Raw genomic sequence first — 26,924 nt, forward strand, 5'->3', positions numbered from 1 at the left:
CTGATCAGCAATCCCACTTACAACCAAAGGAAACAAAATCAGTATCTCAAGAGATACCTGTATTCTCATGTTCACTATAGTATTATTCATAATAGCCAAGGTATGGACACTATTTACACATCTGTAGATGGATGAAAGGAAAAAGGAAATGTGACATATATATATATATTTTATATATATTTATATATATATATTGTATATATATATTGTATATATTTTATAGATGTATAATATATATTTTATATATTTTTTATGTCATATATTTTATATATATTTTATATGTTATATATGTTTATATATGTTTATATATGTTTATAATAAACATATATATTATTTTATTAGAATAAAATTATTTTATAAATATAAAATATTATTCAGCCTTAAAAAAGAAGGAAATCCTGCCATTTGAGACAACATGGATGAACCTTGATGGTATTATGCTGAGTGAAATAAGCCAGTCAGAGAAAGAAAAGTGCTACATGGTATCACTTATATGTGGAATTTTTTAAAAGTCAAATTTATAGAAACAGAGTAGAAAAGTGATTGCCAGGGACTGAGAGGTGGGTAGAGGTTGGTAAAAGGGTATAAACTTTCAGCTATAAAATGAATTATGTCTGAAGATCTAATGTAAATAATTGACATTTGCTAAGAGAGCTGAACTTAAATGTTCTCATTAATTAAAAAAAGATAAGTATGTGAGATGATGGATGTGTTAATTAACTAGATGGGAGAGAATCCTTCCATAATGTATACATATATCAACTCCCCACACTGTACACTTTAAATACTTTACAATTTTATAGGTAAATTATATGTCAGTTATACCTCAATAAAGCTGAAATTTTAAAAGAGAGAAGGCACAAATAATATTAAAATGAAAAAAGATACATAGAATTTTTTAAAAATTATAGTATATAGTTTTATGCCAATTTTTTTTAAATGAAAGGAGAATAATTGCCAAAATTAATTCAAGAAAAGGTAGGAAACTTAGAGAAAACAATACCATTAGGTCATTTGAACTGGTAGTCAAAAATATATCTCTGTCTTAAACAACACATGTGGACATGTGCACACATGTCTGCTCACAAAAATATACCAGAGGAAAAAGGGCCTCAGGCCTTTTATAGGCAAGATTTACCAACTTAAAAGATCAGTGATCCTTATCTTAAACTACTCCATAGAGAAAGAAAAGAAGAAAAGCTTGCCAACTGATTTTATGAAGCTACTACAACTTTGGTACCAAAACAGGATGAGGACAGTGCAAGAAAAAAATATTATGGCTCGATCTCAGGAATACAGAGGCAAACATACTAGGATTTGGGACATTCTAAATAAAAGTTAGCAGTATGGGTTTTTTTTTTTTACCTTCATCGTGATGAGGAAGAATGTGAGGAAGTGTCAATATTAGAAAAATTGAACAATATAATTCGCCATGTTAACAGATTAAAAAAGAAAAATCCTATGATCATCTCTGTATGTGTGAAATTTAAAAATCATGTAATGCGACTCAACATTAACAATAGGGGGAAAAAACCTCTGAGCAGAGTAGAAGTATAAGAAGATTTTCTGACCCTGATTATTGCCTTCAGCCAAAACCCCAGATCCAATATTCTTAGTAGGCAAACTTTAGGATCATTCCATCTTTCCATTAAAAGCAGAGATAGTTCAAGAACGACAACTACTGTCACCATCGTTGAACATGTCCTCAAAGCCCTAGCACACACAATAAGACAAAGAATGGAATGGAGACAAGGAGGGAGGGAGAAAGGGGCACCAGCCAGGAATGTATGGGACTGCAAATATCGGAAAACCTAACTACCAGTGGCTTAACCAATGAGGAGTTCATTTGTCTCACTCGTAAGAAATCAGGAAGTAGGCAGCTGGTGGTACTCATCAAAAAAATCAAAACAGCTCTTTCTGCTTTATCTTCTTTGGATGTTTCATTTCAACCTCATGCTTGCCACCTCCTGGCTCTATGATGGCTCCTGCATATCTGGGCCTTAACGTACACATTCGAGGCAGGAAGAAGGGAAAACAGTGGTTACCAGTCTCTTCCCAGAAGCCCCTGGATGGACTTCCCCTTTTATCTCACTGGTCACATGGCTACTGTTAGCTCTAAGAAAGGCTGGGAAAGTGAATGTCTAGGGATAGGGTTAGGTTTAGGGTTAGGGTTAGGATTTGGGACATACTATACTGACTTCTTATATAATAAGTTATGCTTGGTACAATCCATTCATGAAAATTCTTTGTTGGATATTAAATATATTTACTATTTGGGCCATACTTATGCTAAAACATTATTTGTTGTTTAAAATTAAAATGTAACTGTGTGTCCTCTAAACATTTTGTTTGCTAAATCTGGCATCCCTTGGAGCTGGGCATATTGAAAAAAAATGACGTTTTAAAATTAGCAAGAAAGAAAGGCTATTGTGCAGGTAGATATCAGCAACTACCATAGAGGCATACAGGGTTGTCCAGAAAGACAAGATTTTTTTCCCCTGACATTAACTCTAATTATCATACAGATCTTTCCAGAAGGAAAATTGAGTAGCAAAATATAGGCAGTACCTTATGATACAATTTTGTTAGAGATGCACGTTCTTCAAATGCATGTGTCCCACAAAATTTAAGGCTACATGCAGTTATAATTCAGTGACAGAATTTTTGCAGGTAACTAAGAAAAACTTCTAAAAAATTTTAGATATACCATTAACTGTGGATTACCCATATGAAATTACAAATCTTTTAGATCTTTATCTACCAGATTTCATTAAAATTTTACTAAAATCCTTTCAAAATTATGCCTACTCAAAAACTTGTCAGCTGCTGTTTCGTTTCAACATGAGAACTTAACCATAAATCTCACTCATCTGCAGGAACCTGATAGTTTAACAACAGTATACTGAGCCTGCAGACACTAGGAATAACATGGCTTTACGGGTGAATCTGTGGATTTCAAGCAGCCGAAGTCCAGGGTGTGGACTGGCCTTCAGAAGTGGGAGGGCATAGTCCAAGTGAACAACAGGGCAGGAGAGCATAGAAGTCAAGGCAAAACTTGTAGACCTAAGATGGAGTCTCCATACACTCTAGCCAACTGCCAGGCTCCAGGAAGGGGATGGGCAGGGAGGCTTCCTGAAAGCCAAGAAAACAGAAAACCAGGTCAAACCAGGTTGGTCAGAGGCAACCAACAAATGCCTTTTGTGGAGATGAATTTTAGTGATTTAGACTCTGGAATTCCTGCTACTTTTTAAGAAATGGCCAAAGAGATTGCTTGCAGCCAACTTGAGGCAATGTGAAAGAGCCGAGAACTCAAAGTGGGATTCCAAATTGTGTACTAATGTGCTGTATTTGATCAGTATCTGTCCATTCTTCCTAAGATGGCTGTTACAAAATGGACAGAAAAGTGGTTGGACTAAGGGAGTTGAAAGAAGCCCCACTCCTTTGACTCAATTTACTATTTAAATAAATTATATTTGTTTTCTTTTTTGTAAAGAGTAGAGTAAGGATTTTTCACCCCTGAGAATGTCAGACTTGAGCTATTTGTAAAGGGCAGTTGGATTTGCTGCCAGGCAACAGGGGAGAAGCGGTTTATCTCCCAAGCATTGATATCCGATAGGCCTACCCACCTATGGACCAGATGTGTTCTCTAAACATTGTTGCTTTGAGATTTAATTAATTTCAAAAATGATATTTACTGTATTTTTTTCACTTGTATTATTTCCCCAAACCATTTAAATTCTTCGGAATCATCATTTTTACTGACCACACAATAGAATAGTCCACCCTGTGTAGTTATATTAACTTCCCTATTAAATGAACTTGGGAATATGGCTATTTGAAGAGATCTTATAGCGAAACTTTTTTTTAAAGAATTTACTTATTTATTTATTTGAGAGAGAGAACACAAGCAGGGGGAGGGGCAGAGGGAGAGGGATAAGCAGACTCCCAGGACCCTGAGATCATGACCTGAGCTAAAGGCAGATGCTTAACCAACTGAGCCACCCAGGCACCCACAAAACGTTTTTATATAACCAATATTACTCTCTAATGTGCCTGATTTTAAAATGTACCTTTTTGTCTGGGCAGTGTGCACAAAATGAGCTGACCTTATATTCTGATGGAACAGTTGCCCTCCCATGCTTTTTGCTTTCCTTTTGAAATCAATGATCACAAATGTTTCATTGAATTGATACAGGCAAGACAATAGTGAATAGTGACAGAGCCATTTGACTTTCAAGTGGCAAACCCAATAGCACCCACCCAGTGACTCAGCCTTTTTCTGGAAGAGGTAACAATGCACCACCTCCATCCACAGCCCCTTTCGCTACACTTCAGAAACCACAGCTGATTCCAGTGGAAGCAAAGAAGTTCTCTTCTAAGAAACAAAGATCAAAGGTATTTATACTCCTTTTTTTTTAAGATTATTTATTTATTTGAGAGAGAGAGAGAGAGCATGAGCAGGGGGCAGGGGTAGAGGGAGAAGCAGACTCCCCACTGAGTAGGGAGCCTGATACTGGGCTCGATCCCGGGATCCTGAGATCATGACCTGAGCTGAAGGCAGATGCTTAACCAACTGAGTCACCCAGGCACCCCTCATGCTTCTAAGAGAAGAAAATTGTTATTTACAGTATTCTCAGTGAGATTTTTAGTAATACACCATATTATAGAGTTGTACCTTTCATATGGAAATAAATACTATTTTGGCTGCTGGGATGCATTTGATTTTTAAAGGGGGATTGCTGTACAAGTAGATTCTACCATGACATTATCCACGGGGTCTTTTTTTTTTTTTTTTTTTTTTTGGAGAGAGGGCGAATGAGAGAGAGCATGAGAGGGAGGAGGGTCAGAGGGAGAAGCAGACTCCCTGCCAAGCAGGGAGCCCGATGCGGGACTCGATCCCGGAACTCCAGGATCATGACCTGAGCCGAAGGCAGTCGCTTAACCAACTGAGCCACCCAGGCGCCCTTATCCACGGGGTCTTAAAAAATTCAATCATGTCACATTATTGTGAGATTAACTAAATGAGTGGGCCAACCTATACCACTAACTGGGTCAAGAGTCTAGGAATCTGGAATATGATAGCTATTGCTTTATATCCAAATTCGTGTTGTATAGGGTATGTTCTTATGAGATTTTACCCTACTTCATTTGTCTTTAAGCATAGGGTAAAAAGCAAGCTCTCCAGTTTTGCACAGATATCCTAATGAGGAAAGGGAAGAAATTCTGTATTCTCTAACATTAGGACCTCACAGTACAACATAATTAATCCTCATGGAGATTTTCCAGGTTTAAATGTGCTGGACTTTTGAAGCTTGCTTTAGGTTTATAAGCCACAGAGTTGTGATAATTGAAACTTTTCGCCAGAAAAAAGGAGAGCTAGCAGTGTCTTTTTCAGGACTTACCCTATGTGGTCCTATTTACAGCTGCTCCCATTAAGAAAAAAAAAAAAAAAAAAAGGCAAGGAAGAGAGGGAAATGGAAGAGTGGCAGAGAAGAAATGAATCCTACTGTCTCTATGTAGTAGACTGTTACCTGCTCTTCCCAGACCTTCTTCTCCCAGGACCCTGGGATCATGACCTGAGCCGAAGGCAGACGCTTAACAACTGAGCCACCCAGGCACCCCCCAGACCTTCTTCTTAACGCCCAAATCTTCCTCGAGATGCTTTCCCTGTATTTGCAGCACTGGTGGGCTGTGTCCCCTTAAGAGAGTTCCAAGCTGTTTATGTAGCAGCGTGTCATGTGACACCCCAGTTGCCATGGCAAATATTTGTGTTTCATGAAAAATGTGGGTAAAAAAAAAAAATCAGTGTAAATGGCCAAATCCCTAGACAGACAGGCCTTCAGGCTAGTGTTTGGCCTGCACCACGATTGTTTCAAATTCAGCTGTTTAACAGGCTGTGCGAAGGCCACGGGCTAATGTGCATAATGGGAACAGGCGGGGGCACCTGTTTTGCTTCTCACCACGTTTGAGCTCTCCAGTCCCACAGTGTTATAGACAACAGATCTACAGGTAATACAAACATGACTAGGTTTTCTGCGCTAATCAATCTATCACAGAAAAAAAAATTATTTTAATAAAGACACTTCTGGAGGGCTAATTAACCCTGCCTTTAATTTCCTCTCCGTTGACTTCACAAAGCTTTCCCCTAGTGCTGAGGCAGTAATATTTAAAGACTCTTTCCTGTGGTCTCGAACTGGTACATTTCTGAATTGACTCTTCAATGGTAAATGTAATTATTCATACACTCTGTGAAGTGTCCTAGCGTGGAAGTGAAAAGGCTCACAGAAACACTGACAGAGCTAGAACGGACCTGGATCAGCATCCACCGGGCGGTGTGGTGCCACACAGAGAAGCCCCTTCTTGGAAATACTTCTTTCAGTGTACCCTAGATGCAGGACTTGGCGTCTGACTATAGCTGTTTTGGTAAATATTTACTTTGTCAAACTCTCTCTTCAGATCAAACAGGGCTCTTGGCAAGCAAGGCAGCGTTGTCTGGGGTGGAAAAGGTCTTTCTAATTATTAGCTCCTGCCTGCATGGCAAGAAGGAACAGGCTGGCCCAGCGGGGAGACCTGGGGGAGGCAGGTGGGGGGGGGAGGCTCTGTGCTTCTATTTGTTTTGTAAGATTGCCCATGAGAGTCATTTTGATTTAAACTGTGTCTCATTCTTCATTGTAGGGGAAACACAAAAGGTCAAGAGGACATCATGATAGGAAGGTCTGTAATTTGTGTGACTAGTTGAAATTTGGGGTTTGTCACCTGATGTCCCTTCCTTTTGCTTCAGGGCAAAAGTATGAGAGGCCGGTTGACAGCTGGAGACTGCAACAAAAGTTCTGCTCTTCTTTTATAAAAGAAATTAGATCATGTCTTCAGAAAAAAAAAAAAAATGGTTCGCTTAAAGTGAAAAACCTTCCCTACCCCCCTTCAGTTAGGACTGAATTACTTCTCAGGCTTCAATCCAGAGAAGTGATTTAGCATACTCAAAATCTGGCTGAATCACAATGGTCTTCAACCTCAATCTACGATTCTCATCTTTTAAAAGTCCACTTGAAAATAAATAAAATGCGAAAAAAAATTCACTTAGCCCCCAGCATGGGCATACGTGTGTGTACGTGTGCGTTCATACACACGTGCACATGCATACACACTGCATATATGAGGTCATTGGTAAGGGGATGGGACTTAGGACTAAGCTGCCTAAAACCAATAAGGTAACAAACACATTGGGGGAATGAAATCATTCCCACCGACAAGTACGTGCCAGCAAAGAACCTTCCACTGGGTCATGCGTGAGTCAGCAAAGTTCTGAACTTGAAGCAGGAAAGAGCTGGATTCTTCCTTACTAATAGAGGAGTTTTGAGCAAGTCACTTAAATTCTGAGTGCCTCACTTTTCCTCATCTGTCAAAGGGGGATAATAACTCTCACAGATTTGTTCTATTAGCTCTGTTAATGTGTGTGGAAATGCTTTGGAATTATAAAGCACTTGTTATCAGAATTCACTGGCCTGTTTTTTTAAAAGATTTTATTTACTTATTTGACAGAGACACAGCAAAAGAGGGAACACAAGCAGGGGGAGTGGGAGAGGGAGAAGCAGGCTTCCCGCGGAGCAGGGAGCCCGATGCGGGGCTCGATCCCAGGACCCTGGGATCATGACCTGAGCTGAAGGCAGACGCTTAACGACTGAGCCACCCAGGTGACCGTCACTGGCCTATTTTTAAACAACATCTTCTAGGCCCCCCTTCCTTCAAGGGTCTTATCAGAAAGAATTTCAGAGGGAGCTTAGCCACCCCTTTCCAAGGAAAAAGAGCCCATCTTCTGGGTCTTCTTGTACTTCTGCAGAGCTGTGACTAGCCAGAGCTGTACTTACAGCAATGATCGCATACAGTCCTTCTGAACTGAGACAGATTGCTCCTGGATAAACTAATCAATGCAATCAGAACCTTCCTTCAGCTTCCCTTGACTTCTTGCTACGGGGAAATTGTGAGCTTGCTTCTACACTTTAAAAATAGGATGTGCTTTAAGAACACTAGGCATGATGTATCAGGAATATTTAGAACAGCAAGAGTTGGTTGAGCATGTTCTTAGAACATGGCACTAGGCACCTTCCACACCCACTGAATGCTCACAGCAGCTCTAGAACCTCTGTGCTGTCATTGTCCCCAGGCCCACATAGTTGGTGAAAGGGTGCGGAGGGTCCAGATGACAGAATGAGGCCCCAGAGTCCACCCTCCTACACACAAGGTTATGAACTCTTCCACATGCGCTAGTTTTCCAAATGTTACCACTACTATGATGGTAACTACTACTAACTACCCCAACCACTACCACTACTACTCCTAACTAGCACCTTACACACATCTTACACACATGTGCCCACCACTGTTCCTATGCTTTACATGGATTAGCTCACCTCATCTGACAATATCTCTGAGCAGTAGGTACTATTATTATTCCCATTTTCCTGGAAGGAACCAATTACGGAGACGTTAAGGTCATGCACCTAGTAAGAGACAGAGCCAGCATACAGAACTGGGCCACGTGGCTGCCAGAGCCCCGACGCATTAGAGAGTTTTTAAACTTTCAATTGTTTTTGGTAGAAATCTTTCTAAAAGATCCCATATCTCTGCCTCCCTGATGTAATCTAACATTTTCTCTCCCCAGTATCACGTATGCAGAGAACCCATTTCTAGTCGTTTTTCATTTGTTTCCTTCACATTCAGGACAGTGCTTGTCACGTCAGCTGTCATGTCTGCTTTCAGTGGCCCTGACTTTAAGAGACTGTTCTGTCTTCTAGCTCATTAACCAAATAACCAAGACTCAAGAAGTGGAAGGATAAAGTGGAGTCAGTCAGGCTCTGCACAAGGATCCAAGGAATATAAGATAATACACGGTGGTAGACTTTGTAGTTATTTCAAGAAATCTAAGGCCTATATTTTCAGGGCTCTAATTTACCTGGTTAAAGTTGCTAAAATTGTCTCTCTCAGCAAATACATCTTTTTATTATCTCAAGGCAGACATGTTAACAACTATGTTAAGGTCCACTTAATTTGGGCACCTGGGTGGCTCAGTTGGTTAAGCGACTGCCTTCGGCTCAGGTCATGATCCTGGAGTCCCTGGATCGAGTCCCGCATCGGGCTCCCTGCTCAGCGGGGAGTCTGCTTCTCCCTCTGACCCTCCCCCCTCTCATGCTCTCTCTCTCATTCTGTCTCTCTCAAATAAATAAAATCTTAAAAAAAAAGATCCACTTAATTTCAATTAATATTTTGATAATAAATATGTTAACATAATAATTTTAATAAATGTGTTAACATATAATAATAGTATGATAATAAATATGATAACAACTATGGTAAGATCCACTTAATTTCAATTAATATTTTGATAATAAAAATCTCTTTTATGGGTAAAACAAGCAAACAAATATATTTATTGGACGTAAGGGTCCAGGTTAAATTCATGAGTGTGTTCTGCTTCTGGAAATGGGGGAGGGAGAAGAAAGAGCTAAAAAGAATTAGAGGATTTCAATTCTACCTTATGTGTTGTTTTTTAAAATTTCAACACATATATAAATAATTTAAATATATCTAAATCTTATAAATAACTATAAATATATAAAATAAACTATATTTTTAAATGTAAAAGATTTAAATATATATTTTTGTCTCCTTTGCTTCAGAGAGATATATATATCATATATACATTATATATATTCTGTATTTTCTAATGTTATCTAATTCGTCCTCATGTAGATTCCTCCGGTTTAAACCACTGGGCTTTTGTAGCTTGCTTTCTTACATTTATGAGCCACAGACAGATATATATATAATATACATATACATATAAACGTGTAATATATATATAATACACACAAAGCAAAGAAGACAAAAGATTCACATGCGCCCATGGCAGTTTTTTATATTATTCTTCTATAATTTTCTGTATTTTCAAAACTTTTTCAAATTTCAAAGAAGAAACAAAAGAAAATCCTATTTCGAAAGATATACCTCTTGCTGTAAAATCTTCTTTGCTATAGAAAGAACAGGTTTGGGTGATAACCTTTTAATGTCAGTTTTGGGGTCTTGCTTTTCTTAGTCATTCTTACACTGTTACTTCCTTTAGTATTTCCCCAGCATATTACTCTTCATCCTTATGTTATAGAATCGTGATTATTTTATACAGTTGAGTCAGTTGAACTATTTTTTTTAAAGATTTTATTTATTTATTTATTTGAGAGAGAGAATGACAGAGAGAGAGAGAGAGAGAGAGCACATGAGATGGGGGAGGGTCAGAGGGAGAAACAGACTCCCTGCCGAGCAGGGAGCCCGACGCGGGACTCGATCCAGGGACTCCAGGATCATGACCTGAGCCGAAGGCAGTCGCTTAACCGACTGAGCCACCCAGGCGCCCCAGTTGAACTATTTTAATGAGGCAACATATGTGACACTGACACCACTGTGTCCAGTCTCATTTTCCCCCGTCTGCAGACCAGCTCGATTTTTTACAAAACTTCCATGACCCCTCCAACGCTCACCCCAAGACCCCCAGGAAAAGGAAAAAAGGGGAAGTTCCCAGGAGGTGGGGCTCTAGACCCCTCAAACCCACAGCAGCTGTGTTAACTGTGCCCCTCTTTACCATCAGATTGTATTGTTTCTGAACAGTGTTCCAGGTTTGAAAATATATATACTTTGAAAACCACCAGGTGGTATCTAGCAGCAGTTTCAGCTTTCATGTGACCTATCTACTAAAGGGAATAAGCCCACTGCTTTACGTTTATTGAAGTGTGATTAACATTACATTAGTTTCAGGTCTACGATAGAATGATTCAACAATGCTATACATTACTCAGTGCTCATCACAAGTGTACCCTTAATCCCCTTCACCTGTTTCACCCAACCCCGCCCCCCACACACACACCTCCCCTCTGGCAACCACAAGTTTGTTCTCTGTATTTAAGAATCTGTTTTTTGGGATGCCTGGGTGGCTCAGTTGGTTAAGCGGCTGCCTTCGGCCCGGGTCATGATCCCAGGGTCCTGGGATCGAGTCCCACATCAGACTCCTTGCTTGGCAGGGAGCCTGCTTCTCCCTCTCTCTCCTTCTGCCTGTGCTCTCTCTGTCAAATAAAATCTTAAAAAAAAAAAAAAAAGAATCTGTTTTTTTGCTTGTCTCTTTTTTTTCTTTGTTCATTTGTTTTCTTTCTTAAATTCTACATACAAGTGAAATCATATGGTACTGGTTTTTTGGGGTTTTTTTTAAGATTTTATTTATTTATTTGAGACAGAGAGAATGAGAGAGACATAGAGCACATGAGAGGGGGGAGGGTCAGAGGGAGACGCAGACTCCCCGCCGAGCAGGGAGCCCGATGCGGGACTCGATCCCGGGACTCCAGGATCGTGACCTGAGCCGAAGGCAGTCGCTTAACCGACTGAGCCACCCAGGCGCCCCCATATGGTACTGGTTTTTCTCTGACTTATTTCACTTAGCATTATACCCTCTAGAGCAAGACCCCATTGTTGCAAATGGCAAGATCTCATTCTTTTTTTATGGTCCAGCAATATTCCATTCTGTATATATATACCACATCTTTATCCATTCATCTGCGGGTGGACACTTGGGCTCCTTCCATTATCTTGACTATTGTAAATAATGTTGCTATAGGCATTGGGGGGCGTGTATCTTTTCAAGTTGTGGTTTTGGTTTTTTTTGGGTAAATACCCAGTAGTGGAATTACTGGATAATGTGGTAATTATATTTTTAAATTTTTTAAGGAAATTCCATACTGTTTACCACGGTGGCTGCACAGTCTGCATTCCCACCAGCAGTGCAAGAGGGTTCCTTTTTCTCCACATCCTCACCAACAATTGTTATTTCTTGTATTTTTAATTTTAGCCATTCTGACAGGTGTGAGGTGATATCTCATTGCAGCTCTTAGGTGCATTTCCCTGATGATTGGTGATGTTGAGCATTGTTTCGTGTGTCTGTTGGCCATCTGTATGTCTTCTAGAAGAAAACATAGGCAGTAATTTCTTTGACACCAGCCATAGAAACATTTTTCTAGATATATGTCTCCTCTGGCAAGGGAAACAAAACCAAAATTAAACCATTGTGACTACACAAAAATAAAAAGCTTTTGCACAGCAAAGAAAACCGTCAACAAAACAAAAAGGCAACCTATTGAAGGGAGAAGATATTTGTGAATGATCTATCCGATAGGGGGCTAGTATGCGAAATATATAAAGAACTTACGCAACTAACATCAAAAAACCAAATAATTCAATTAAAAAATGGGCAGAGGACATGCATAGACATTTTTCCAAATCAGCCTACTTCCTGAAGAGCAGAGAATGCCTCCCTGGTGGGCTTTGTGCCCAGCACACTCCTTTCTTGTCCTGTCCTAAAGGGTCACGGAGAGGGCAGGTGGTACTTTGGCAAGAATTCGAGTTCTACAGCCTGAAGATACAAGATGAGATTCAGAAGGAAATCTAGGGCTGTTCTTTCCTCTTTTAGATTCACTTTCCCTCATGAAACCTTATTTAATTTACCTTCTTAAAGGAAGAAAAGAAAGAAAATCCCAAACCAGAAACCTGTGGCATCATTTAAAACCATTTCTGTTTTCTCTAATTCATTAGCAAATGCCACCCTCACCTATGCATTTTTGACATGAAACTTTCAAAGTGAATGAAAATTATACAGTTTTATGTGCAAAACAATATTTTTTTTCTTGTAAGAAGTAACTGAGAAAAAATACTCACAAAATTGTCTTTATCTGTCTTCATGGCATCTAAGTGTACACTTCTATTGCATGGACTAACAATTTTACTTATATACACCAGAAAAAAGTTTAAGTTATCAGTGAGACCAAATAATCTTAATTATTTTTACTTTATCTTTTTCATTCATCAAACTATGACCTAATCTTTCATAGAAAATTTGGAAGGTTCAGAAAGGAGAAAGGCACACACACACACACACACAAAATCCCATAATATCATATCCCTTTGGCGTATTTAAACTTTGGCATGGCCCTCTGTTGTATCATTCAATATATTCAACTCTGACCCATCTCTTTTCTCCTAACAATTTATCATAAGCCTTTATATATATGACTTAAAAGTCTTCATAAAACATTTTGAATGGCTACATAATCATCTGTCTTGAAGATATACCATAATTTTCTTAGCTATTATCCTATTGTTTGATATTAAATTATAAATGTCAGATTATTAATAACTATTCTAATTATTAATAAATAAATCATTTCCTGTTATAAATAAAACTGCTATGAACATCTCCCACATTTGTACATAAATCTTTGTATTTAAGCTACTTCCTTGCAGTAGAATTCCTTAGTCAGGGTATGGACATTTTCAGTAGTCTATTAGTGCTTCAAAACTCAAGCTATGAGTTTGCAAATAACTTGTATGATCATAGAAGAGTTTTGTGCTGTAAACCTAAGTGGCTATCAGCTTCATTCATACATTCATTCAACTAATCTCCATTGACCTTTAATCATGTGCCAGGCAGGGTACTAGACCTTGGGGATGTAGCAGTGAACAAAACAAACCAAGTCTTTGCCCTCTTGGGACTTATGTTCTAGTAAGAAAGGCAGATATTTAATATAATGGTCAGGCAGTGATAAGTGCTACAAATGAAAATAAAGCAGCATCCATATGTAGGTTTAGAGAAGGTGACAAGGTGGGATGTTGTAAGAATTTTGCAAGTATCCCTTAGCCATCTGGGATCAACAGACTTGCTATACACACATTTTCCTCAGGAAAACCATAACGTCAAACTTTACTTTGGTGATAACTGAGGTCCTTTTGGAGGCTTGCTCTTCTTCCTTTACCACGTGGAGAACATGATGATGTGCCTTTTCTCAGAAATTTAGGAATCCAGGCTGCTTTTCACTCTCCGCCTGCCAGGTTCCCAGTACGGACCCCAGGCAGGTTCCACCCATCAGTCATGATTGTTCCAAGTGGCCGTCCTTCACTATGTCGCATTCTCTCAGAAAATATTATAAAGTTAGCAGAAAAGATGAAATCATTGCAGCAATAAACTTAGATAGATCTCTAGAAAAGGAAATATCACATTTGGCTGAAAATATAGTCCATCCCTCTTAAAAATCTTCCCGATTTTGTTCTGTTTGATCTCCAACCAGCATTTGATCCAATGAGTGTTTTTGTTCGAGAAGAATACATCTAGGGATGGGAATTTTTTTTTCTCCTCAGAAAGTGTTTCAGAATTCAGGGAGACTCATTTGAATAAAGATACCTTTCAAAGCAATTGCAGAAATTAGCCCTAGAAAATTGCTGTTGATCTGAGTGGCCTTTACACACAGTTCTCTTCCTTTATATGTCTCTGCTCAGTGAGTTCTCTATTTTTGCCTTTTATCCTCTTTATAAAGCTTAGGGACTCTGACTCTCACTTTTAATTGACACTTACAGCTTAAATGCAGTTTCTAGGTCCTATGAACTGAGAACTGTTTTGTTGATTTGCAGACCCTGAAATGCTGGAATATCTCTTTGGGGTTCTCTCCCCATGACTACCTTTACATGTAGTTGGTATAAACGGCTATTCTTCAACTGTGGTGTTCAAGTTTCTAGAAAAAGCTTCCTATTTAAAAAAGAGAAAAGGGGGAAAAAATCCCCAGGTCTTTTTCATGGTACATGAGGTGATGCTATTGGAAACATGTGCCTTCGATTTGCTAGCTCTGCTAGCTCCAGGAGTTTATTAAACAACATGTAGCATTTCATAAGGGGTGACACTTTAAGTCAGAGAGACATAGGGTGTCAAAATCAGAAGCACTCTGAATGATCCGCTAATATCCCACAGGAGAAGTGACTTCCCAAGGCCATGTAGTAAGGTTGGTAACAGCCTAGATCCTAGGTCTTCTCACTTCAAATCCATCCCTTTCCTACCATGCCATGGTTCATTAGCATGTTCATGGGGGTTAGTTTAACAGACTGCTTTCCAAATAAGAAGGAAACAGCAGGTCAGGGCCAGGTTGGCTCTGATGTAGGAGGTGGTAAAAGGAAGGTTGAACAAGGAGAGCACACCTTGGTATGGGGCCATATGGGGAGTTCTGGACAGTTAGGGCTGTGGGCATGGATGTTATGGGGGGAGCCAAAGGGCAACTAGCTGTGTGATCTTGGGCAAATCACTTAACCTCTGAGTCTCAGTTTCCTATCTACGGTGATAACCACAGGGACTGGAGGTGAGGCACTGTGAAATGTTCTTTACACATGCTATGATCTTCATAGCAACTCTGTGGGGATCCCTCATTTTTAGAGATGAGAAACATTTAAGTGTAGAGAGGATGTTGTTTTAACTTGGACTGTCATAGCAAAATACAATAGGCTGGGTGGCTTAAACAGCAAATATTTATTTCTCACAGTTCTGGAGGCTGGAAGCACAAGATCAGGATGCGAGTATGGTTGGGTTCTGGTGAGGTCCCTCTTCCTGGTTTGCAAGCAGCTACCTTCTCGCTGTATCTTCACATGATAGAGAGATCATCTCTCTTGTGTCTCTTCTTCTAAGGGCACTAATCTCATCAGGAAGCCTCCACCCTCATGACCTAATTACCTCTCAAGGGCCCCAAATACCTCCAAATACCATCACATCGGGGACCAGGGCTTCCACGTATGAATGTTGTAGGGTCACAAAACATTCAATCCATAGCAGATGATAACTTGTCCAAGAGTATGTAGCAGATAGTGGCAGAGCTTGGACTTGAACCCAGGTTAGTCAGACCTCAGGGCCAAGGCTCATTTCCCTGAGTCCATAATAGCTTGTTCAGTAAAAAGGCAAGGCCAGTGACCTTCAAGATCCATCACGCTCTAAAATTCAGTACTATAATTCTGCTGAATCCCTAAATCCTGATTGGGTCAGCTACTTTCTCTGAATATCGTTTGTATCTTTCAAATAATGCTAGCCATCTGAGGTAACGATATCTGTTCTGTACAAAACTTAACACATTTCAGACCCTTGACAAAGATTAAAGAGGAGGCCAGACAAGTGGCATCTCTGCTTTTCAGGGAATAATGCACGTTCCATCTCTGAGGGTCACTTCATTCCTACTCTGAATCTAAGCACTCACTTAGAGCCATAATGGCGGGAGGAATTTATTCGTTTTCACACAACAGAATTGCCAAAGCTAATTACTAACAGATATGTGTGAGTGTTCGAGAAAGGGAACATCAGGTTATGGATTCAAAAGCAATTTAGTGTGTCTTTCTAGGCAAATCCTTCTCTAAAAATGATATCCATTTGGATTATCCCAAATACTTGATTATTTACCACCAGGAGATCTTGGTCATATCTCATTTAGGGATCCTCAGCTATGGTTTAATCCTACATCCGCATGCTGTCCACATGTGTGAAAAGAACATTTCTCATAAAGACATTCAGCTTAGAAATACACACCCCTTTTTCCTAGAGTTCTTCTTTGTGGCAGTTATTTCTGAAGTTCAGGAGGTAATACCGGGCCTATCATTTTTGCTTCACCCCTGTGACTTACCGACATATGTAATCATCATCCTGCCTTCCTGTTTGTTTTAAATTTAGAATTTTTCCTAAATAACGGCTCCAGAAACTCTCAAAATTACCTAATTAGTAATAACACTTTGCAAATGATAAAGAGCATTTCCCAGCTAGTTGATTCGGTTAGTTAGAGCAGGATGCTAATAATTAGGCCATGGCCACGGGTTTGGCCTCTGGCGAAGACCAGGGTCTCAGGAAGGACCAGGACCAGGAGACAATGTGGATGGCAGAACAGAGAGCCATTCCCACTAGAAGGAAAACAATATTGCTATTGGGTCAGTAACATCACATTGGGAGGACAGCATACCTTAAACAAAACAAAACAAAACAAAACAAAAACAAAAACAAAAGTAGGAAGGGAGGGAAAGAGGCAGGAAGGAAAGAATAGAAGGAAGGAATAGAAAGAAGGAAGGTAGAAGGAGGGAAAGATGGCAGGCAATTATTTAACTGTAGACAAGTTCATGGAGATAAATAGAAAAGAAAGAGTAACAGAAGGAACCGGAATCTGAAGCATGGCATGACCTTTAATCAGGGCTTTTATTCCTAGCAGGCTGTGAAGCAGCTTTGTCTTTACCTGCTCAATGGATCCCACAATGCTGATGCACTGCTTTAATTTGGGAAGGCTTTCTCTTGAGAGACATGTCTTTTCCAGCTCTAAGTATGAAGTGCTCCCAAGTGTGGCATTCTCTGTGACAGATGTACTACAGTGATGCTTTAGCTGACTCCAAACCCATAGCTTCCCCGTGCCTGAGTGGTCTATTTGATGTCCAAGAGTGTGTTTCCTTTGAGAACATGTCTTTACCAGAATATCATCCAAGAAGGTAGGGAGGTATAATCCCTTTGTTCTAAAACAGCCATGGTTAAACTCTGGAAGCCCATCCCCATGCCAGGGCTATTCTTTCCAAAGGTCTGAAAGGCATTTGCTGCTGTACATGGATGCCTTAGGCCTATGCCTTTGGAAGGTACTGCCTGAGAGTGACCTGAGAGGCCTCTCCTTTCAAAATCTTCTCCCAAGGTCGCTCCATTTTCACTGATGGCCCCAATTTCACGGGAGTCTCTGTAAAGAGAAGGAATTTCAAAATAATTTTCATAGCTCCAAGGAAACCAGATTGCCCGGCAAACCTCCTGTCCGGGGATGCACTTCTTCGAGAAGTCTCAGGGTCTTGTCAACAGGGTCCAACATGTGACTGGCAGGACCAGCCAGCTGCAGACATGTCCATTGGTGTTGACTATACGTGTCTGTTCCTCACTCAGGAAGCCTGGTCATTCTTCTCTGAATTCTAACCTTCCCACCATCAGACTCCATTCTTGAAGGGAGGCAGAAATGCGACCACGGGCCATTTCTGTTGGGACAAGTGCCACTTGTCTTCCATCCATTGTGGCTCCTCCCACCAGCACTGATGTCTGCTACAGGACACATTACTTCTCCAACTCTCTCTTGCCCATCCAAGACGAAGGAATTCGTCTTCATCCACCAGACAGTTTGTATCCTTACTTGGTGCGTTAAGATCAGAAAGGGTGAGAGTCTTGGCAAGAAGTCTTTTCCCATCATTCCTATGCCTATAACAACTCTTAAGAGTAGACAAAAGCTTACTGCTGTTGAAAGTCAGCCTCTAAAATTCAAGGAAATTCCCCCTCTTGGACTTAACACTTGCTTTTTTGCATTTTTACTTGAGATGACAGTCTAACTATTCCACTGCCTGGAACCTGAGGACAGAAAAAGAATTTGATGGTTTTCTTTTCTTTATTAAAAAAAAAAATGTGTTTGCTTATTGTCCTTTAATTGTAAATCATCTCTCAGCTTACTTTTAGATAGCTTTCTGCCTTGAATTTGTTAATAAATGTCAGTTAATACTTGTTTAGTAAAGACAAACCATGAACAATCTAACAGTAATACTCAATACAGTACTGTGGCACAGTAGTTATTGATTAATTACTTGGGTCTTTTTCTTTGAGTTCTCTGAAAACGCTTCAAAATGCAGAGAGCAATATAATCCTACAGTTTGGTAAAGATGGGCTTATACATCTGTAAATGCTGACATGCTGAACACAATCTGTTCCTTAAATCCCTAAGCAAGAAGCAATCAGTACAGTAAGCTGATACCTGGCTTACAGAGGAGAAGGCAGGGTGTGAAATATCTATGCCCTCCCCCTGCCCCAGGCCATTAAGAACATTTAGACCATGGGGCAGAGTGTTTATTTTTCTAGTGCAACAGGTTTCAATGATGAAATGTAGTGATTTCAGACCAGACACAGACACAACACAATTTCCTTTTCTTTCTTTTTTTTTAAGGGATATGTATGATATATATTGCTGTTGTCATCCGAACCTCTTCTGATTTTATTTTTAAATCACATTTATTCCATTTTTTTTTCATGCAGAAAAGTATAAGGAAGAAAACTATCCATCATCCCATTCTTAGAGAACCTTCTTGACATTTAAAAATAAATGTGATATGTTTATATGTCTTAAAATTTCGATCAGTATGGAGAGAAGCAAAATGAAAAAGCCAATGCTTCTTTAGTTTTATTCATTATGAGATTTCAGATTCTCTCCATCTGGGGACAAGTCCAGGTATGTCCCCTAAGAAGATACCAGATTTAAGAATAAAAGAACATATGTCAAGAGAAACATAGAGAGTGGCAAGGGTGATCACACACAGCATAACGCTCCTTGTAAAAATCACTCTTGGATATTAACAGAAAGTGGCAGAAGAACTGGAAATGCTGGAAACTGATGGCCTGTTAGAAAGTCAAGAGAAATGGGACAGCTTTGATGAGCATATTTGAAGTTATTGTACAGACTGCAAAGAAAGATTTCACCCTGTTTTTCAGGACTGGTGAATAACTTACAAATGAATGAGAAGGTAGTGACATGCTTCCATTCATACATGTGTAAAAAGTAGATCACAGAGCTCATGGGGTCAGCTGACCATATCAGAGTAAACTTTTATATGATCAGTTTCCTTGAGTGATTTTATAACACTTTTATAAAAAAGATAATAGCTTTGAGTGACCTCTAAGATATTCTTCTGGTGATGAGTTTCATGATATATACTAGCCAGACTTTCCAATTATGCCGTGTATGTAAGTTAAAACTGGGATCCACATCTTCCCAGCATTGATAAGTGACAACGTGATAGTGCGTGTCTTGACCACTCATTTAAAATAGATTGCAATCCTATTTCATCTCTTGTGACACTTTCCTTTCACAGATCATGAAAGTCACAACACCTTCAAGAATTGTGAAATCACCATGGGATTTTGATTTTTTTATTTATAATGGTGTCATAGACAAGACAGCCCCGGACTTCTTAGCATTCAAGGAACATTTTAATTTATCTTGGGGAAGTATTTTTTCCCTCTTGGAACACATCGAGAAGTTTCTCAGGGACTATGCAATACCAGAAGTTAAAATAAAAGGGAACAATTTGGTATCCTTCCTTCCGGAGTTTGAGCTGAAGAATAAACTTACCAGATACGACTTTCTCTCACTGTTAGAGAACCCACTTCGTATCCAGATGATGTTAAATCTTCCAGGGCAAAGGTACAAGGGCCAAGATGGAAGGTCAGAGGCTGCCAACAAGATCCAAGCCACATGGAAATGCTTCAAGGCAAGAAAATTCTTCCTCATCTATCGCCAGCAGAAGTGGGCATCGGGTGTGATTTCCATTGCGTGGCTCTTACATTGCCATAAGACCCGAGTGAAGAAGATCCTGAAGGAATCACGTGAGAGACACCTGGAGAATTTCCGTATCCGAGCCAAGGTACACAAGGCTACCAGCTGTTAAGGCAGACCTCTTTTTCTAGACATTTCTTGCTTGAGTGATTGCAATAAGTTGTCTCTTTATCTTCCCTTTCTCTCTCCAGCTACCCTCCTCGTCAACCTCGCTCGCCTTCCGCTCTTCATGTATGATGCACAAACCCTACATGTGTTTGTACATCATATTTTAGCCCTAATCAGGAATCTGGCTTTTGCACCTGTAAAATCTATTGCAATTTTTTTCTATAGAAAAAAATTTTTTTTCTAGAAAAAAAAAAGTCCCTTCACTTTGACTATTGTCGTTCTGTCAGAAGATCAATGTTTTAACTGCACTACCTTTTCTCCCTATATATACCTTCTGGCACTTTAATTTGCTAGGAAAAAAAAATCCTCTCTCGTCTACATTGCTGTCACCACTTTGTCAGAAAGTATTTAAGTTTGCAGACAGCCTTTTAATTAGTGCTCACAATTTCATTTATGTTTGCTTTCTCTTTTTTTCATTCATATTCTGTTAATTAAGTGAGCTGCCTCTAATCTTCCCCTGCCAGTAGCATCATGTAGCCACCTAATTAAATTAATTGGGGAAGATGTTTTAAGTATGTAATTAAATCAATTAATATAATTTATGCCTGGCTTAACTGTACAGTGGAAAAACAGCTGAAGTTTGACTAGATGAATCCACTACAGCTTCCTGTCACTGATCAATGCTCTTCTTGATTTTTAGCATCTGGCAGCCAACTGGAATCGCATCAGGACCTCCAGGAGGACTATTATCCATATCCCATCATTAGGTATAACACTTTTGCCTGCAAATCTATCAGCAACCTCTATTACCCACCACATTATGGCTCCTTGATTGAGTTCAAGGAAGGCCCCTTGTTTTATTCAAATTGGTCTCGGCAGGAAAATGTTCTCGACATGATGAGAGTAATAACACAGGGCCCTCGCTCGAAACGGCGTTTAATTTGGGGATTAAGCAAATAAAGTCATTATGTGGGGGCTGCTATTCAGTGGAGAGGTGATTTGCTGTAATTCGCTTTCATCTGTATGAAATGAACTAAAAAGTTGTATTTTTCCCCCTGAAATAACAGATAATGTTTTCGATCTTCTTTAATGATAGAAGAACACAGGCTTGCGTGTGTTGTTGCTGTTACGCCAATAAGCCAGGATATTGCTTGTACACTGTTTTTAATCAAATGTGCAGTCAAAATGATAAGCTACATTCTCTGAAATTATTTAGTTCTAATTACGAGCAGATGGGATGCTTTATTTGCACCTAGGGCGCCTGAGCAAAAGGAAATGCTGTGTGAACAAGAATAATTAAGAAGTTGAATAGTGTTTTTTGTGCTTAAATAATCTGCAGTTTCATGTTAATTAGCACTAATGTAATTATTTAATTACATTTATGAATTGGGGAACTTAAAAGCTGTTGTCTGCAACACAGTAGTAAAATAGGTATGCCAAAATGACATTGGGAATCTCAGAAGTCTGCACTGGAAGTTCCTTTAAAATACGAGCTGCTGTCAAAATGTGTGGGTTTGTTTGCTTGCTTATTAGTTTTGTTTTGTTTTGCTTTTTAATCTACCTAGTGTGCTAAAAATTTCCTTGGTGAGACCAAATTTCCCACGCTGACTTGGTATCAAATCTTCATATTACATATTGGCTCTTTGTTAAGGCCTTTTAAGTAGAGCGATGCATTAAGTGACCTATAGTAATAGAATTCTAGATTGCAATTTATTTGTGCCCCTCTGTGAGTATATGTGTGTGTGTACTTAGGCATAGTATGGAGCATAACACATTTAAACAGTAATATGAAAAAAAATAAACCAACACTAAAATTATTATATATTATCTTTTAAATTAGTGAAATAGTAGTAGTAATAAATTAATGCAAACTTTCCTAGAATCTAGAGCGCTTACAGAAAAGTTAAGAAAATATGTTAGAGCTGCACAGAGCCTTTTAGTTGGGGTCTTTTTATGGCTCACAGAAGAAATTAATTCCTTCTTAGGATGTAAGTGAGGTAAGACAGATCTGAATTTCATTCCAAGTTGGGTTTTGTTTTGGTGGGACTAGTTTTGCACACAAAATTAGTTCACACTCAGAAATTGCACTTGTAATTGATTACCACCAGAGAGGCTAATTGCAGACACAATTAACAGACCCGAGTCCCTTGGAATAAGGTGCAAGAGCCTTTTGCTTCTGCAACTAATTGTGGCCCTGACCTGGTATTATGTGGGAAATTTTGTTTTGTGTTCTCTATTTTATTCAAAACTAGAAATAGGACAAGACCCCCACTTTGCAATGTTGACAGCATGAAGGTATCACAGGCACAATTTCCACAAACTCCTTCCTTCCACCTGTCACCCTTCAAAACCCCAGTGCAGTCAGCCATGCAGAAAAGTCTGATAGAAAAGAGCCTTTGTCCAAAGAGGTAATATTTTGAAAATAACGGGCAGTAATCTAAAGTGGGTAATAAAGAATAATTTTAAATGAAAATGTTTTAAAATTCCAAAAGGGTTTGCTGGATATAGATTAGGTAGAAAAATAACCTGGTCAAAAACTAGAATTGCATTATTTTAGATCTGGTATTAAAACTAGTTTTCTTCTAGAATACATATTCTCAGCTTAAATAAACACATAATAAATCTGAAAGTCTTCCCTATTGTAGTAATTTTTGTTTAACAACGTAATAATCCATTTTAAAGAATAATTGCTAATCATATATCTTCCAAGAGATAAGACTAAGCATATATATTTTTCTCAACTGACCATTTAAAAAGCCCAATTACACATTTTCACAAGAGAATAATACATGGGCTCTGATCAAATAGTATTTGTTTCTATAACCTATGCTTTAGGTTTTATAAAATAACCTGTGGCTATTAAATTAAATTTAGGTTTAAATAACGTTAACCTGTCACCTCATACTTATTCCACAGACAGAATTCTCAAACCATAGCTTTCTTTAAAAAATGATTATGGTATACCTTTTTTGTGTGCACCACTTTCCCTGTGAATTCTTGAAGATTTTAGCTAGTCACAACATGCCTACTTTGTCTCCTGCACTAGGGACAATTCATGAAAACAAAAGTAGATAAAAGTAAAGCCCTTTTTTCCTCTAAACACATGTCCCCCAAAACCTATTCAATATAGTAATTTTGTTTTCAGAGTTAAGAGGGATTCACTAATCAAAATCAGTTGGTAGACATGTAAGGTTCAGGTAGGCATTTAATACAAATCACAGCCTTGTCCTTTTTCTCGTTCTACAGGAGATTTGCAATCAATTCTGGTGTAAAATTAGCCCTAGAAATAATTACACCATGTCACTAGCCAATTAGGGCTGCACTAACTTGTTTGAACCCTAAAAATGAAAGATTAGTAGCTGATAACTGTACAGTATATTGCAGTTATAGACATTTGGTTATTTGTTTATGCAGTCTTGCACACACAAGAATAATTGCATTCTCCAAACTGATGATCACATAGAGGACCACAGTAATGTTTTCAGTAATGCCTTTGACCACAAAATATTTATCATGTATTTTCAAGTCTATGGCTTGATAATATGAACATTAAGACAATTAGACATTGCAGGGTAACCTCTTTGAAAGGAGTAATTATAAAACTTGATTGACTGTTACGTATTTTGGGTAGTATTCCTAGATGTAACAAAATTTTAGCTCTTTTTAACAAACAGGAGAGGTGGGATGCTGTTGATTCATTGTCCAAAGAAACTGATCAGCCTTGTAATTTCGTAAGATGATAGAAAAAAACCTCATCCTTTTCAGAGTATATAGGCTAATCTCTTAATTGGATATTAGATATTTTTATCATTTTTATTAATGAAATACAATGAAATACAAAAATATAACAAAATAATCTACTATGGTTCATAGCAGGAATAGAATACTAGGGTCTATTTTAAGCAAAATCTATCAGTCAAATAAGAAAGAACTGCAACAAAGAATCCTAATACCTCTAGAAAAATCAGAGGTCTAAATAAAACCTAGGAACTAATTCTGCTTCCAGTTTCTCTGGCCAAGTTATTTCCACCACTTTTAATTTAACCCCTGTGCTTCTTTATTACAGTGCATTATTTGGTGCTACACTTAAACTCAGTGACATTTTAAAATATATTGACATTAAATGAGATAGGCCAAGTGTGGAGCAGGTATATGAGGCACCGCCAGCCAATTAAACCCCCAGTGATGAGTTTCCTCTCTTACTTCTCTTCCTCTTTTAAAATAAAAATAAGGAATTATTGGGATTTTCTCTTTTCTCTATGTAATCTTTTATTTCATTGCCAGTTGATTTAATGGCTAAAAGGAATCTATATAGTTCAGCATCATTTTTTTCCCCCCTCTGTGCATTACTTCAGCAAATTATCCTTGGAGCAAACACCATCAGTGGTCTCCAAGATACTCCCTTCCATAAAGTTGTGGATTCTGTTGTTGTGAGTGTCGTGAAAAAACAACATTTTTCTACTGCTCTGTACTATCACGGAGGCCTTAAAAATAGGAAAACTTACTTTTGTGTATAACTGACCCTATCCCAAATGTCCATGAGACAGTAGCTCCCTAACCCCACTCCCTTTTATGGAAAGATAAGAACCAGATGTCACCTCCCTTTGTGAACAGGGGCAAGGGCGGAGGACCGCAGCCAAGAGTGTTACCTCTGAAATCACATTCTTACTATGTCTCCGAGCACACTGACATCTTTCTGCTTTCTCATTTTTGGGTTGACAACTCAAAGACGCGAGAGACTTTGTTCTTAGGGCTAAGAAATTGGGACTTTCAGTCAAATAAATCTTCATGGTCTTCAACATGTATTTTGGCAAGTTAGCTATGGAATCCACAGTTCAGTTATGGCATTGTTATACTAGATCCTTGAGACAGATGTACTGCCTAGATCTCCCAGATACAGTTCCCCAAAATATACACATCCTTTGAGATCAGAAACAAAGTGCACTTAAACTGTCCAATTCCTTTTCAGCTTTAATTAAAATGAAAACACATCGTATTCATCGATGTTATATTCATCCAAGTAATTCAAATCAACACTCCTTAATTGGTTAGACCAGAGTTGGCCCCATGACCCTGTAATATTAAGTTACACAGTTGGCCTTGAGCTATCTGATGTTGCACCATGAAGTGCAGAAGCAGCACTGAACACCAGCTCATGAGCTCTTCATGAAATGGATTAGTATTAGGATATGGTATAAAGAGTCTTGCATTTACTAAGATAAAACTATACTCTTTGTCATCGCCTTCATTGTCATAAAAAATATTAAAATGTTTGTTCAGCTGTTCTCAAACTTATACTTGTCACAACTATTGAGAACCCTAATAAGCATTGTTTCCATAGGTTGTATCTATCAATATATACTGTACTGGAAACTAAAATTGAGAAACTTTAAAAATATTTAATTTACTTTAAAACAACAATAGAGGTGCCTGGGTGGCTCAGTTGGTTAAACGTCTGCCTTTGGCTCAGGTTATGATCTCAGGGTCATGGGATCGAGTCTTGCATCGGGCTCCCTGCTCAGTGGGGAGCCTGCTTCTTCCTCTTCCACTCCCCCTGCTTGTGCTCTCTCTCTGTCAAATAAAAAAAATAAAATAAAATCTAAAATAACAACAATAAATCGGTTACCAATGTAACCTAAATAACATATTTTTGTTAAAAAACCTTTATTTTCCCAAACAAAAAAATTTAATGAAAAGAGCTGTGTTGGTTGACAAGTTAGCAAATCTCTTAATAGAACATGGTTGGATTCTCATATCTATTTCTGTATTCAATCTGTTGCAATATGTTGTTTTGATTGAAGCATATGAAGAAAACATGGCCCTACGGAGAGAAGTATTTGGAAAAGGGAAAACTGTTTTATACATTTTTTAGCCTTTTCAGACAATTGCGTATATTCTTCTTTGATTTTATACCAAAACTCAACAGTGGATGGGAATTCTTATGTTAGTTACAATGTGGAATTTGAAATCCTATCAATAATTTTTTTGCATTTTGTGAAAAAGGTGATCATCTTAGTATTATTTTGAAAATAGTTTCGACCTTCCAGACTCCCTAAAAGGGTCTCAGGACCTTCTACAGTCTCTAGACATTGCTTTGAGAATCACTGGCCTTAGCTCCATGCAATAATAAAGTCACTGATAAAAAGTTCGAATAAGAGAAAGTCTTCCTTCCTCTCTCTCTCTTTTTTAAAGATTTATTTATTTGAGAGAGAGAGAGTACGCGAGCAGAGGGAGGGAGAGAATCCCAAGCAGACTCCCCGCTGAGTGAGTGTGGAGCCCAAAGCAGAGCGTGATCTCACAACCCTGAGATCGTGACCTGAGCTGACACCAAGAGTTGGACACTCAACAGACTGTATTACCCAGGCGCCCCAAGTCTTCACTCTTTCCAGAACCGTACAGAATCCATTTGGCCAGTTTAGTTTGAGAATATTTTCAACACTCAACAAATACTTCAGCACCTCCTGTGTCTTCTACATCCCCATCACAAAATTCCCTAATCCCCCTCAGCAGCACCCCCCAAAACAATGCTCAGTTTTATTTTCATCAAACTGGCACTGCGTATACCACATACGTACATAAAGAACCCAGATAGGTGTCTCTCTT

General features: G+C 38.7%; 1 protein-coding gene across 7 annotated transcripts in view; it reads left to right on the top strand.

Moving 5' to 3' along the window:
- Nucleotides 1–26,924, top strand: part of IQCH (IQ motif containing H) — a 205,248-nt gene that overhangs the window by 82,831 nt on the left and 95,493 nt on the right. For 5 of the 7 annotated variants that reach the window (XM_021693961.2, XM_021693962.2, XM_021693963.2 and 2 more), the window contains 4 exons: nt 4,316–4,395; nt 6,676–6,714; nt 19,750–20,301; nt 21,022–21,088. In XM_021693961.2, the coding sequence (XP_021549636.2) occupies nt 4,316–4,395; nt 6,676–6,714; nt 19,750–20,301; nt 21,022–21,088 (738 nt within the window). Of the gene's footprint in view, nt 1–4,315; nt 4,396–6,675; nt 6,715–19,749; nt 20,302–21,021; nt 21,089–26,924 lie in introns of those variants that run through there. The other 2 variants (XM_021693967.2, XM_021693966.2) reach the window with 1 other exon arrangement.

This window comes from Neomonachus schauinslandi, chromosome 9, assembly GCF_002201575.2.
Source record: "Neomonachus schauinslandi chromosome 9, ASM220157v2, whole genome shotgun sequence".
NCBI classification, from domain to species: domain Eukaryota; kingdom Metazoa; phylum Chordata; class Mammalia; order Carnivora; family Phocidae; genus Neomonachus; species Neomonachus schauinslandi.